Source organism: Lacerta agilis, chromosome 2 (assembly GCF_009819535.1).
Source record: "Lacerta agilis isolate rLacAgi1 chromosome 2, rLacAgi1.pri, whole genome shotgun sequence".
Lineage (NCBI taxonomy): Eukaryota > Metazoa > Chordata > Lepidosauria > Squamata > Lacertidae > Lacerta > Lacerta agilis.
Genome location: NC_046313.1, coordinates 26,169,906 through 26,183,913, shown reverse-complemented (window position 1 = coordinate 26,183,913; position 14,008 = coordinate 26,169,906). Strand labels below are relative to the sequence as shown.

The 14,008-nt window shown below is 42.0% G+C and overlaps 1 protein-coding gene across 1 annotated transcript in view; it reads left to right on the top strand.

Moving 5' to 3' along the window:
* The window catches only part of BAIAP2 (BAR/IMD domain containing adaptor protein 2), a 118,946-nt gene that overhangs the window by 39,244 nt on the left and 65,694 nt on the right, over positions 1-14,008 (top strand). The window contains 1 exon segment of the mRNA XM_033138996.1: positions 3,812-3,898. Within this exon segment, the coding sequence (XP_032994887.1) occupies positions 3,812-3,898 (87 nt within the window).

Below are 14,008 nucleotides of genomic sequence, written 5' to 3'. Positions count from 1 at the left end.
GGCAGAATTTGAAGTGTAGTGGTTTTCATCAGGGAGTCATGGCCCATAGCTGATTTTACAGCACTGTATAAAACACTTTGAAAGATAGCCCAAGTGTTACACACCATGGAATGAATGAAAACCAACTCCCTGTTGGTTTGGGTTAACATAAAAGTGTTGCATACACCCATACCCACCCACACCCCAACATAACATATTTGTAAGGGTAGGATTTGTGTGCCCAATACATAATGGGCTGGTTCACATCACATGTCATGGTAAACTGTGGTTTTTAGCTTACCATGATTGAGCATTCTGCTGAATTGTTCCCATTTTGCTCTGCTCTGCTTGGAGACGGGAGCAACAAACCATGAGTCTTGACTCAGTGTTGCATGCAAACCAGCACTTGTGGTTCGTTTCTCTCCAAACAAAGCATGAGCAGAACCCAAGTTTTGTTACTGGCTTACCACTCATGGTTTGTTTGAGAGAAACAGACCACAAGATGTAGTTCATACATAACGCTGAGCTAAATCTTGAGGCTTATTTCTCCTGGCTCCAGGGAGGTCTGAGTAAAACAGGAGCAATTTAAGCAGCATTTACTAGCACACACAGCACATTCATGTAAACCGTGGCTTATATTTAAGTGTGAGGAAGCCCAGGGCTTCCACTTGCGCAATGGGACCTATGGTTTTAGTTCTCTGTGATTGGGTTACTTGATAATGGCTGAAGTTTACTCCCTATCTGGTTCTAGTTTGTGCTTTGTTTTTTATAGGGTTGTACTAAATGGCATTATAGTTAAAAAATGGTGCCAGATGTAGGCAGAGTTTGACATAACCAGTGGGCAGTTACTAACATTGCTTTCTGCTGATGTCCAACCCATTTTGGAAATGGCTAAATTCTTTGCCACAGCATTGTTCCTCAAGCTAAGTGCAGAGACTTGCCCTGGAGTTACCCTGACAGCCTTCCCATTTTAGGCAGAATTTGCTGATCTGGAGCAGGGGTCAGCAGACTTTTTCAGCAGGGGGCCGGTCCACTGTCCCTCAGATCTTGTGGGGGGCCGGACTATATTTTTTTTGGGGGGGGGGAAATGAATGAATTCCTATGCCCTACAAATAACCCAGAGATGCATTTTAAAGAAAAGGACACATTCTACTCATGTAAAAACACGCTGATTCCTGGACTGTCCGTTGGCCGGATTTAGAAGGCGATTGGGCCACATCCGGCCCCCAGGCCTTAGGTTGCCTACCCATGGTCCAGAGGCTCCCTAAGTGGCGTCAGGGGGAGTCTTTCTCTTTTATATTTCCCCCTTTCCACTCCCATGTGCTTGTGAGAAACTATTTTTAGTCATCATCTGTGATTTCTTCTCCCCTTCTCCTTTCACACTCGATTTGTACCGTTTTCAGCCCCCACCAACTTCTGTGTTTATACCTCCTCTATGGTCTTCTTACCTTCAGTTATTCCTCCTACAATATCTTTCCTCTCTTACCTCCTCCTTTTCTGTTCCCAGTGTATTTACTATTCATAATTATAATAAATGCTAACCACGGACCTCTCACTTCCTTAATCGCTTCAACATGTCCTCCAGCCCTTTCCCTTTTATAGAATGGAGACTTTTCTTGCCACCTTCCTGCTCCAAACTGCTCTTCCCCCAGCCACCCTTAATCAGCATACAGGTAGTTGCTGGTGCTGGTGTTGGTCCAAACAAAAGGCAATGGCACACCTAGGAGGCACAGGGTGGGTTGTGGCACTAAGGCCCACTTGAAAGTAGCCCAAGGCCCACTGGGTGGATACTGGCACACTCTTTGAGAAATGCTGCTCCAAGACAAGGAAGTGGGTTAATACGGTATCCATTCTTGAGAACTAACTCTTGCAATGTGGTTTCATTTGCTTCAGTTTTTGATAAATGCATTCTATCTGCAGATCTCAACTCTGTAATCTTAAAGGCCATTCCATTTTCTCCCGCTCTCTTGTCTCTTGATCTGTATCCTTATGAGAAGCAAGCAGTTTAATCCAGTAGCACTTGCTAGAACATGTAGTTTTGCGGTGTTAAACAAAATCTATGCAATGTGTTCTTGTGATTAAGTGGAACCCCCTTCTTATCTGATTAAAGTGACGCGTGCAATTGGAATGTCAACAAACGAGCTAAAACTCTTGAGCTGCATTTGAAAGTCAGTGATAGCTGGCTACTTAGTAAGATTTTTGGAGGCTTGATAAGCTAGTACATTGGTACCTCGGTTTTTGAATGTAATCAGTTCCAGAAGACGGTTCGAGTTCTGAAACGTTAGAAAACCGAAAACTCAACAGCCGACAGCTAGGCCTCAGGATCTTGTACTCAGTGGAAGCCACATGGCATGTTCGACTTCCGGGGCATGTTCAAAAACTGAAGCATTTACTTCCGGGTTTGCGGTGTTCGAAAACCGAAATGTTCGTCTACGGAGACATTTGAAAACCGAGGTACCACTATATTGTCAAAGACGTGTCTCCTCCCAGAATAAAAATTCAGGTTTATACCAAGATCATCAGAATAACCTTCTCTAATGTTGCAGATTTTTATGCGTTTGCATGATTCTGCTTCTCATTTTCAAGGAATTTGGAGCTCTTAACAAAGCATAGGAGAAATAATGCAAGATCTTGATGCAGAGCCCATATTTAGGCTTTTCAGTGCTTCTCTCCACCGTCCCCCACCTGGCCCCATAAGATTGTTGTATTGTCTTATCCTGCTCTAAACACAATACCTGTTGCCCAAACTACTACTTGCTATGTTGCATTCCACATTATTCATGTGTCAAAATTCCCTCCACTCTTTTAAGATCTGAAGTAGCTCATGAGAGTTTTATCTGAATTATTATACAATGAAGCTTCTTTCATTTCAGTGACAAAAATTGTTATGTGACACAAGCTGAAAATTTCACCTTGATATGGTAGTGTGTGTCCAGGAAGCTCTTACTGGAATTTTGAACATTTTAGTATTATGCCATATGGTAAAATCACTCCATAATGCTTGGAGGTTGTTTAGAATGCAAAATTTGAAGCTTAGCTGTAGAAGCTGGCTAGGGAGGGGTTGGACCCTTGGATTACAAAGGAATCAAAGGTGTGCTAAAGGAGGATAAGATTGCAGAGAAGCTGAATGAATTATTTTCATCTGTCTTCACAGTGGAAGATGTAAGGCAGATCCCTGTGCCTGAATTAACTTTTGCAGGAAGAAGTCTGAGGGACTGAAGGAAATAATGGTGACAAGAGACTAAGTTATAGGCCTAACAGGCAAAATAAAAACTGACAAATTGCCAGGTCCAGGTGGCATCCACCCAAGAGTTCTCAAAGGAGTCAAATACGAAATTGTTGATCTTCTGACAAAAATAAGTTAACTTGTCCCTAAGACCAGCCTCCATACCTAAGAGCTGGAAGGTAGCCAATGTAATACCAGTTTTTAAAAAAATGGGACCCAAGGGGCAGGGTTCCTCGAGATTACAGACTGGTTAGGTTAACGTCTGTCTCCAGAAAACTGGTGATGTATTGTTAAAGGTAAAATAACCAAGCATACAGAAGAACAAGCTTTGCTAAAGCAGAGCCAGTATGGCTTCTGCAAAACTAAGTCTTGTTTCACTAACTTATTGGTGTTCTTTGATTCTGCCAGATTTTAGTGACAACACTAGCATTTGGATGGTGCAACAGGACTTGACAGCAGTTTATAGCTGCCTTGTAAATCAATAGGGAATTCCATATTTAGCAAGTACATTAAAATAAATGAAACATTTTCTGTTGTGTTACTCCTGAAGCAACATTGGAGGTAAAAACGTACATGTCAATAATATACATGTGTTTCGATTTCTAGGTGTGACTTTTGCAGCAAAAGGATACTTTGATGCTCTGGTTAAAATGGGAGAATTGGCCAGCGAAAGTCAAGGATCTAAGGAACTGGGTAAGTCAAGTACCACACTCACTGCTGGCATGTGGCTCTCAAAGGGTTAGCCAACTGTCAACATTGCCCTTGGGCTGAAAAAAGGTAGCCACTTTGGTTAAAAGGTTTGCTAAAAAGGGAAGGATGAACTCACAACACTTCTTTGTCTTCTCTAGGGAAACAGCAGCACTCATTATTCATAAGGGGTGAGAGGAGTTCTAAAACATCCTCAGGTGTTGCCTCGGTATTGCTTAACATGAGCTGTTACACCCCTTTCTGAAACATGCAGGTTTTGTGTTCTTAGGTTACACTCTCCTGTGTTTATTGTTGGAATGTGGATTCCGTAAATTATGCTTAAGTGACAGGATGGATGTTTATTTGTACATGAGATGCAAAATACCCTAATTTATTTCCATCTGTTTGAAGTGCATCCTGTTCAAGGTACTAGATATAATACATTGGCATATTAGAGTCAGAGGGGTTTTCCATAAGCCTGAGATCCAAATCAGTGCCATGATCATTACAGGAAAAATATGAATGTGTCTGCAAAGGCAACCAAATTTTTGGCTCCACCAGCCAACCACGGTTGACCTGACTTGATTGGACATTCAAATAAAATTCCTTTATTTCACTGAGGCCCTTCTCTAAGGAAGCAGCTTTGGAACCAGGTTAACTGAAACACCTCTTGCACCTGCATGAACTGGCCTTCCCTTGAGATCAGTGCCAGAGGCCCTGCTTACTGGTCCACATTTCTTAAGATCAGTTAGACTGGTGAGCAATTTGGACAACATGCCAGTTAAGCATCTTTAATCATGGTTTGGTGTAGCGTTTGAGTTGAGCTAGTGTGAGCAATCCCCAGTATTTCATAAATGTGTTTACTTTGGCTGAAATATCATAATTGCAGGTGCTGAAATATTTTTTCTCTCTGCAATAAACATTGTTTTATTGGCTTCATGCTGGTGTGTAGATCAAAAATAAAAAAATCCACTTTATGGGGAAAAACACCATGGCAGTACTAGTTGTGGGCTAATATTGGGAGTCTTAGGCAGTTTAATTTACGGTCTCTTGCAAAATTTTAAAACTGCTTGTGCAAGCCTTATGATAATACTCTAGTGCTATTATACATACATAATCTCTCCACAACTTGGTTCATAAGCACTCCTCTTCCTTGGAAAAGGAAATGGGGTATTAATTGCCCCCCTAAACAGTTTCCTTCATGCTTACCTAATCTAAAGGTAGATGAAAGTAGTAGGCTGTCCTTTTACAAGACACATTTTTGCTTAGCCTTCGCTGCTGCAGAGTTAATCACAGAACTTACACTAACGCCATAGCTTTGGTGGAACATTTATCCCTTGAGGTTCAGCTCTCATTAACATTGGCCGTCATTTGACACCAGCTGTAGACCTTCCTCTTCTGTCCAGCTTGTGGGTGAAGAGATCTTTGGCTTAGGCTAGGCAAATATAGTTCTTATTCTGATGAGAGTACCGTATTTTTCGCTCCATAAGACACACTTTTTTCCTCCTAAAAAGTAAGGGGAAATACCTGTGCGTCTTATGGAGCGAATGGTGGTCCCTGGAGCTGAATTGCCCAGGGGCCAAAAGCAGATTGTGCTTTTTATTTTACAAAGAGAAAAGGGAGTGTTGAAAGGACCCGCTCAGCAGCTGTTCAGCAAGAGATGGGAGAGAGATAAGAGTCCCAGCTCCCTTTCAGCCCCGCCCTCCTTTGTTGAATGTGCTGCAGAGGGAGGTTGTTTGTTTCCCCAGGACATGTGACTGGCTTATTAGATTATCTGTCTACAAACAGTAGAAATGGATCCCTTTCCTTAAGATTTTTTCAGAAATGTGAGTTAAACCCCATAAAAATGGGGCTTTTCCTCTTTGCTTTCCCCCCTTTGCAAAAGGAGCTTTGCTTTCCCCCCTTTGCAAAAAAAAAAGCTGCAAAACCTTTAGCTGATCCTCAAAAAAAAAAACCAAAAACAAAACAAAACAGGGCTTTCCCTTTTGCAAAAAAGCTGCAAAACCTTTATCTGATCCTAAAAAAACCCCAGGGCTTTTCCCTTTGCAAAAAAAGCTGCAAAACCTTTAGCTGATCCTCAAAAAAAAACCCAAAAACAAAACAAAACAGGGCTTTCCCTTTTGCAAAAAAGCTGCAAAACCTTTAGCTGATCCTTAAAAAAAGGCCTTTTGCCTTTGCAAAAACAGCTGCAAAACTTTTAGCTGATCCTCAAAAAAACAACAACAACAAAACCAGGGCTTTTAGAGGAAGAAAACCAGAAAAATATTTTTTTTTTCTTGTTTCCTCCTCTAAAACTGAGGTGCGCCCTATGGTCCGGTGCGTCCTATGGAGCGAAAAATACGGTATTTGATGGCTTGTTGTATTGTGCTTTTATGTTTTATGTTTGTATATTTAAAATACTGTCATCTGCCCTGAGGTCTTTTGACAAACAGTGGTATAGACATAATTTTTTAAAAAATAAATAAATAGCCAAAGTGCCCCCCGCCATTGCTTAAGGAATGACAACCTTGTCATTTCCTGGGAACTGCAGGGTCACCTGTGTACTTAAGACCATCCATGTGAATAATCAACTCTTAGGTTTTATTTCTGGGGTCTGGGGAAGTGGCGCTTCTGATGGGCTGCCACAATAACACCTCTACAGGTGAAACTCGAAAAATTAGAATATTGTGTAAAGGTACATTTCTTTCAGTAATTCAACTTAAAAGGTGAAACTAATATATGAGATAGACTCATGGCATGCAAAGCGAGATATGTCAAGCCTTTATTTGTTATAATTGTGATGATTATGGCGTACAGCTGATGAGAACCCCAAATTAACAATTTCAACTTTGGGGTTTTCATCAGCTGTACGCCATAATCATCACAATTATAACAAACAAAGGCTTGACATATCTCGCTTTGCATGTCATGAGTCTATCTCATATATTAAACTCCAGTAGCTAATGAAAACAATTGCTTACATAAATGGACTTTTCCACGATATTCTAATTTTTCGAGTTTCACCTGTATGTTCTTTGCGATGTATAGATGTGGGGGAAATCTGTTTTTGGTTCTTTGTGAGTGTTACTTTTGATACATAGGTGGGACTCGCAGACAAACGCTAATAAAACACAGACCCTGAATTGCCTGCTACCTGTGCATACTACACAGAGGGTTTTTTTTGGAGACGCAAGCAATGTATCAGGACGTGGCAGTTTCGCACAAGCCCTGAAAAGTCAGACATCTTGCTATATGTTTTGGTTGTTCCAAGTAAATTCTTGTCAGCGTAATGAGAGTTTGTTTGGGTTTCCTCGCAGTTTCTCTGCAGCCTTTCTAATCCCCATCAAGCAACCACCCACGTTTTAATTCCTTCCTTTTTGCTCAGTTTCCAAATTCCCCCTCCCCAATCAGTCTTAAGTAAGTGTGCACAGCCTGCATGATTTGTACCGTAAAAGTAACAACACAGCCTTCTGGCTCCAATAAACTCTGGTTTGCTGAGTATTTGGGGAATCATCCTGAAGTAAAGGCTGTTAGGAATCTAAAAGTCTTTCCAAAACCTTAGCTAATCTGATATTCATACAATGTGCTCTTATTTTGCCCCAAGTTAACAGCTCACTTGGGTTCAATCACAGCCATGTGTACATAAATGGCATCCCCTACACAGAGCAACAGAGCCAACGTTGTCATCTTGCCCCGAAGGAGCCCTTTATCTACTTAAATACACCCAGTAGAGAAAAATGCCAGTTCTGTGTCCTTTTGCGCTTGCCTTTTTACATGGAGTAAAGAATCTAAGTGTGTTGCTCTTTTCTGCCTTGAAGAAATCTGAGAGATAATGCATGGCTTGCCATTAGTTGCAGATCCTTGAAGGAACAGCGGATTTTACATTTTGCTCCGAGGCATAGCTGTAGAATTTGGGATGCTAGCTAGCTAGCTGCAGATTATAATTATTATTTTATTTTTTATTTTTTGCATGGTTCTGAAGTGTTGTGCTTGCTTAGGTTTGCATTCCTTCCAGCATACTGAAACATGTCAGACATGGTGCATGCTGAACTGTTCTTGGTTATTTTTTAATTGAGATTTTATTTAATATGGCTGCAATCTTTTGCCCACTTTGGAAGTAAGGATGCAGCAAAACCCTTGTATAACCTCGTTGCATATGAAAGACTGTGGATGTGTATCAATCTTGTTTAACATATTAAGCCTTGGGATTGGTAAGTGATCTTGAAATACATTAGGGCCACAGTGACTATAGAAATTCCTATAGAAAGCCTACTTAGTTCAAGTGATTAGTAGTCCTACTCATGTTGCTGCAAGTCAAGAGAGTAACATATCAAGCTTGTGAATTGATGGACTCAAGACACCCAACTTATTCAGCAATCCCCCTGGCTGAGAGAAGCAGCTTTGGGGTCACATCTCCTCTGTCAACGTGCATATTCTTCACTGCCCACTATTTTTGAAGTTCCCTGCATTTCTTCTGAAAATTTGAAGTGTAATTCCTGTATTTAGAAAAATGTTGAGAAGAGATGCACATAGCTTCAGTAACTTAACCACTTTGTTTGTAGATTGTGTGTTTCCTGTTGCAGAACTTGTGGAAGCCCTCCTCCCCAATTTAAAGAAAATAACATGTTCATTCATGCCATGGTTCAGCATTGCGGGTGAAATCCAAATGTGAAAGACTTTACAACTATCTACTACCATGGATGCACACACACACACACACACACACACACACGCATCAAGTGTGGGACCATAGTAGATTGTGGTTGTATTTGCACATGATACTAATCCATTGTGTAGAATTATGAGGACAACCTGCAGCAAATTTAGGACTTGATTTCTCCTGTCCTTCCTCTGGCACGTTGTGAGGATGAGTGTTTGGAAGTTTTCATTTCAATTTAAGATTTACAACAGCTGCTTGTAATGTCAGAAGCTGAGCGTTCTGGTTAATCTTAACTATGGTTTGCTGAAACAAGGCAACTTCAAAGCCTAGTTATTAATTAACCAGAGTTCCAAGATTCATCAATGTTTAGGATTTGGATGTAATACCAAACTGTGGTTAATCTAAAACAGAAGCAGAAGAATCTCTGGTCATTGGAGGAACAGAAATGGGGAAATGGCTCACCTTGGTCTTCGCCTTATAGCATGGCCACTCTCTGTACTTTGTGTTATGGGCCCTCTTTGGCTGGATAAGGATATTGCTCGCCACCAGGGAAATGATCCGTGTTGCATTTGGCTCTGTGGTAGCTCCATGTGACACAAGCATAGTTCGGGGTTGATCACTTGGTGACGAATCAAGTCCAGCTGGTGCTAGCGGCCTGACCCTGGATGTCTCCAGGACACTCACTGTTCTGCCTCAGTAGAGAAGAACGTGTTCATGGTGTAGAGGTTGTGAAGAGCACAGTTCAAGCAGCTTTTGTCCGTTCTTCTTCATGCTGCCAATACCAAAGTGGCCTGTGCAGTTGTCCTATGTGTAATGATGGTCCCCAACTCTGGCACTGAAATCTCTGCCGGGAATAATTGTTCGCAGGCTGGGACACTCCTGACAGCTTGGTCCAGTTCTGTGTAGAACTGGTCTTTGATATGTATGTACAGTATTGTGTTCTTATAATAACTCACTTCTTCCTAGTTTCATCTTGGTTTCAAAAGCATGATTCCTTGCATTCCTTGTCTGTTATATCTATTTTTTTGAGAGGGGGCAAGAGACTATAATTCTGTGAAATTTGACAGCTACTAAACTTTTCTTCTACAGAATACTTGCAACTGGGAAGAATGGGAGGGTGGCTTTTACTGAGCTGCAAATGTGGTAAGCTTGGCTACAGATGCAGTTATTTTTAGTTACTTAAGATAATGACCTGATTACAAAACAAGTCCTTTTAAAATTCCTTAGAGAAATCGGCCCATTGTCTCTTTCCTTTCGTCAAAGTCATGAACTTCAGTTGCTATGCTGCAACTCTTAATGTTGATGTTGTTGTCGTTACACAGGTTTGCTTGTTAGGGAGGACAGCAGATGGGTGGAAATGTTATAATGCCCACAAGTGGATACCTGTTCTACAGTGTCGATGGGTGAGACTTCATACTAAATGCCTTGACAGATTCCTGGGAACTGAGTCACTTTGCTTAGCTGGAGCGTCAGAATTCTTTCCCTCTTGGTAGTCTCACTTACAGTAGTATATTCTGCATCCTGCCACTACTATTACTGAGACAGGACAGGGGTGTGTGTTGATGTGGGGGCAGTTGAAACTACATCTTCAAAGGGAAATCTGGTATTTTCTTAGTTTCAACTTTCTCTCCCGCTCCCCACCTTCTCTCTAGGTAAATATATCTGCACCTGTAAGCCAACCTTGCTCCATTTATAGCTTAGTAAAAGCTCCCTCTCTATTCTTCTTCTTGGCTACTGCAGGGACCTGGAGATTTATTCAGAATAGACTTCCACTTTCCCTTCTGGCCTTTTAGGAGGTGACTTTCACTTCCATTATGGTTTTCCAAGCAGATCATATAAATTGAAGAAATTGAGATGTATGAAGAAAACAATTGACAGAGTCGCTATCTGTGGTGGTGGTGGGGGGTTGGGGTGGAGGTTTTTTTTGGAGTGGAGAACACTTAGGGCTCATCCAGACTTCTGCTTGTCCTGCAGCTTTCACTTGGGAAAACCCGCTCTTTAGCGCTGAATTGAAGCAAACGTCAATTGGGTTTTCTGACAATAGATGTTTGCTCTGATGCAGTGGTAAAGAGTGTCTCTCCCCCCCCCCCCCGAAAGTGTTGGAGCAAATAGGAAACCGCTTGGATCCATGACTTGGAGAAGATGATTTGTTTAATACTGCTGATATCATATGAAGAGAGAAAACAGCTGGATTTAAGTTGGACAAAAAGGTATCCTCAGTTGAGGAAGTGGGGCAGAGAAGAGGACAAATGACAAATGTCCAAGGATGGTTGCATCTCCCCCCACCCCTCTTTAAAAAAAAGAATATCTAAGTTAAGAGAAGAGAAAAATTGAGATAAGATTTGGTGGACCAACCTACTGGCAGAAGTGTGAAAACAAAACAGACCTCCAAGCAAAATAAAACAAAGTTGTACTTGGCTTTGGCTATCATTACTAATTTCCCATTTGGGTTTTCACCACCATATAGGTCACTAAAATTTGCCCAGAAAAAAAAATCTCATCCATGATTTGATTGTGGATATAACTGAGATCTGGGAGCATGAGCTGGGTGGCTCCCTGCTAACCCAGTTGGGTCCACCCAGGTAACTACCTACAGCACCATCACAGAGGGCCAGCTGTGTGTGTCATGGTCATCCATAAAAATTCCACTTTCCTTGCTAGGAAACAAGTCTGCAATAGGTATATCAGAAATGTCCAGACTGTGTGTGGCACTCTCTGGGGGGACAGCTGCATTTTCCTAGGTACTGTATAATAAGAATTGCATAATGAGTGAGTACAGTGGTACCTCGGGTTAAGTACTTAATTTGTTCTGGGTGTCCGTTCTTAACCTGAAACTGTTCTTAACCTGAAGCACCATTTTAGCTAATGGGACCTCCCACTGCCGCTGCACCGCCAGAGCACAATTTGTGTTCTTATCCTGAAGCAAAATTCTTAACCTGAAGCATTGTTTCTGGGTTAGCGGAGTTTGTAACCTGAAGCGTATGTAACCTGAAGCGTATGTAACCCAAGGTACCACTGTACTTGGAAAATGCAATCTCCACCAAAGCACAACTGTACGGACAATGTTCGTTGTGCACATTTTGTACAATTCTACATGTATGTCCACAAAATGATAGGTATTTTGTATGGGAAACGTAGGCTAAATACAGTTGAGTACTTGCAGATCAAGCACAGTGGATTTTCAGCTAAAGCTTTGGAGAACATGATCCTGCTTAGTCTGAGGTGAGGGTCAGTAGGGTTGATGACTGCATACATGTTTGGAAAACTTCTAGTTTTTGCATTTTCAGCTTGAAATGTGTGGCAGCTGCTTGTTAGTGCTGTGGATGGCAATACTAAAAGTTGCTGAAGCCTACATGTTCAGGAAGCTTTGTTATGGTTCCCTACTCTAAAGGTTCCTTTGAGGAAGAAACATTTGAAGGCAGCTCTCTCAGATGTGAAATTTAATGCAAAGGTTCGCTGCCAAACTCTTTTCTGGCGGTACTCCTGTCTCTTTTCACAGTTGTGACACAGGCAAATTTAACAGGTAAAAGCCCTTTTCTGGCATCCTGATGCTACAGCTAAAATTTTATCAGTTGAATTCCTTGCATTTTACAAATACAAAGCAGATTGGGTGGCTGGTGGAAGTTGGCACGTCTACATATTTAGTGTCCAAGAAATATCTCGTGGGTGGGAGGGAGGGTTTATAGTCCCTACATTTCTGAGCAGTCTGCAGGTAGAGGGGAAACTCGAAAATGATTTCAACATAAAAGGGTTAGCTAAATTCTGGTGGGTTTCGATTTTATCTAGAAGAATGCTGACATTCATTTGGAAAGGAGTTAATATGAAATGTCAGCATGCATTTGCTTCTGGCAAACCTTCAGCATAAAAGTTACGGCATATTAAGCTCGCTGCAGAAACTACCCACGTGCTCCTTTTTCACCCAGGTAGGTCCAGGTTGAATCAAAGGTGTAAAAACCCTGCTGAACCCCTCAAACTTAGAAAGATCAGGAGATGTGAAACTGCTGTGCGACTGTTTTAGCAGTAGTTGTGCAAATATTTTACCTGTCGCTATTTTGTGATAGATGCTACACGGCAGCTTGTGTAGAGAGAGCAGTTCCTTCTGAGCATGGAAAAACTTACATGGTGCCTGTCATTGCCTTTGACCCAGATTGGAAACCCTTTTGTAAGTGCTTCTTTTGAATCCTCCTCCGGGGGGATTAATAAATCTCTTAATTGGATTTGTACTTGTCTCAGGTATCTGCTTTCTGTGGCAGCAGGAGCAGTGTGGTGATAAACACAGTGAATGCGTAAAGGTCATTTGTCTGAGTAAGGGGAGTTAATATGACAACAGATGTATAACAGACTAGGGACATGTGCTTATTTGAACGGACTAATGTCGATTACAGTGACCTGTGTTACGCTGTTCAGAAATTGCCGAACAGATAAATTTGCATTCCCATCTCAGAATTACACACAAGGGGAGCCAAGTCTTGGGGGAAACTGCTTATCTTCTTGTTCAAAAGGTAGCTAACATTAGAAGTGTTTCAGGAGCTGAAAGGCTGCAGCTGGCTAGCAATTTTCTACATGTGTAACTTGCATACGATTCCAGCGAATGTGGCGAATGCCATGACAGAGAGCCGGGAAGTCACAATACATTCTGTTACGTGGCTTTGAAATTATTTGTTCTGGAGGTGGAAAGACAGGCAAGAGACTCTTCTTATCAAAGATCTGGTTCACACATACAAACCCATAAGCTTAGGTTCCCTATGCAATCCCTCCCATAGGCAAAACCCCTCTGTGAACCTGCCTGTCTGTTTGACTCTGGAAAGATGAAACGCTCCTCCCTAGACCTCTGTTAAGGGAAGTGGGACGAGACAATGGTTTAGTGTTGGAAAGTTTTGATGAGATGGTATAATCAACCAGCTTTTTGTATATTCCAGTAAAAAACCACAGGGTTCTCGGAGGAGAAAGCATTGAAGAAAAATGTCTTTTGTAGCAGTGCACTCAGGTAGGGTTAGATTGCCTGGTGCTGTGTGATGTGCCATCTGCTGCTGCCAGGAAGTGTGCAGGCATTAATCTGAATTAGATCTGGATTAAAGGCCCCATGCGGAGTCCATCATTGGAAACATGTACTGTATTTTTCGGTGTACAAGACTCCCCCTATTTTGAGGGACTTGAAATTAAGAAGGACGCAGGTGGCGCTGTGGGTTAAAACACAGAGCCTAGGGCTTGCTGATCAGAAGGTCGGCGGTTCGAATCCTCGCAATGGGGTGAGTACCCTTTGCTCGGTCCCAGCTCCTGCCCACCTAGCAGTTTGAAAGCACGTCAAAAGTGCAAGTAGATAAATAGGTACTACTCTGGCGGGAAAGTAAACGGCGTTTCTGTGCGCTGTTCTGGTTCGCCAGAAGTGGCTTTGTCATGCTGGCCACATGACCCGGAAGCTGTATGCCGGCTCCCTCGGCAGTAACGCGAGATGAGCGCCGCAACCCCAGAGTTTG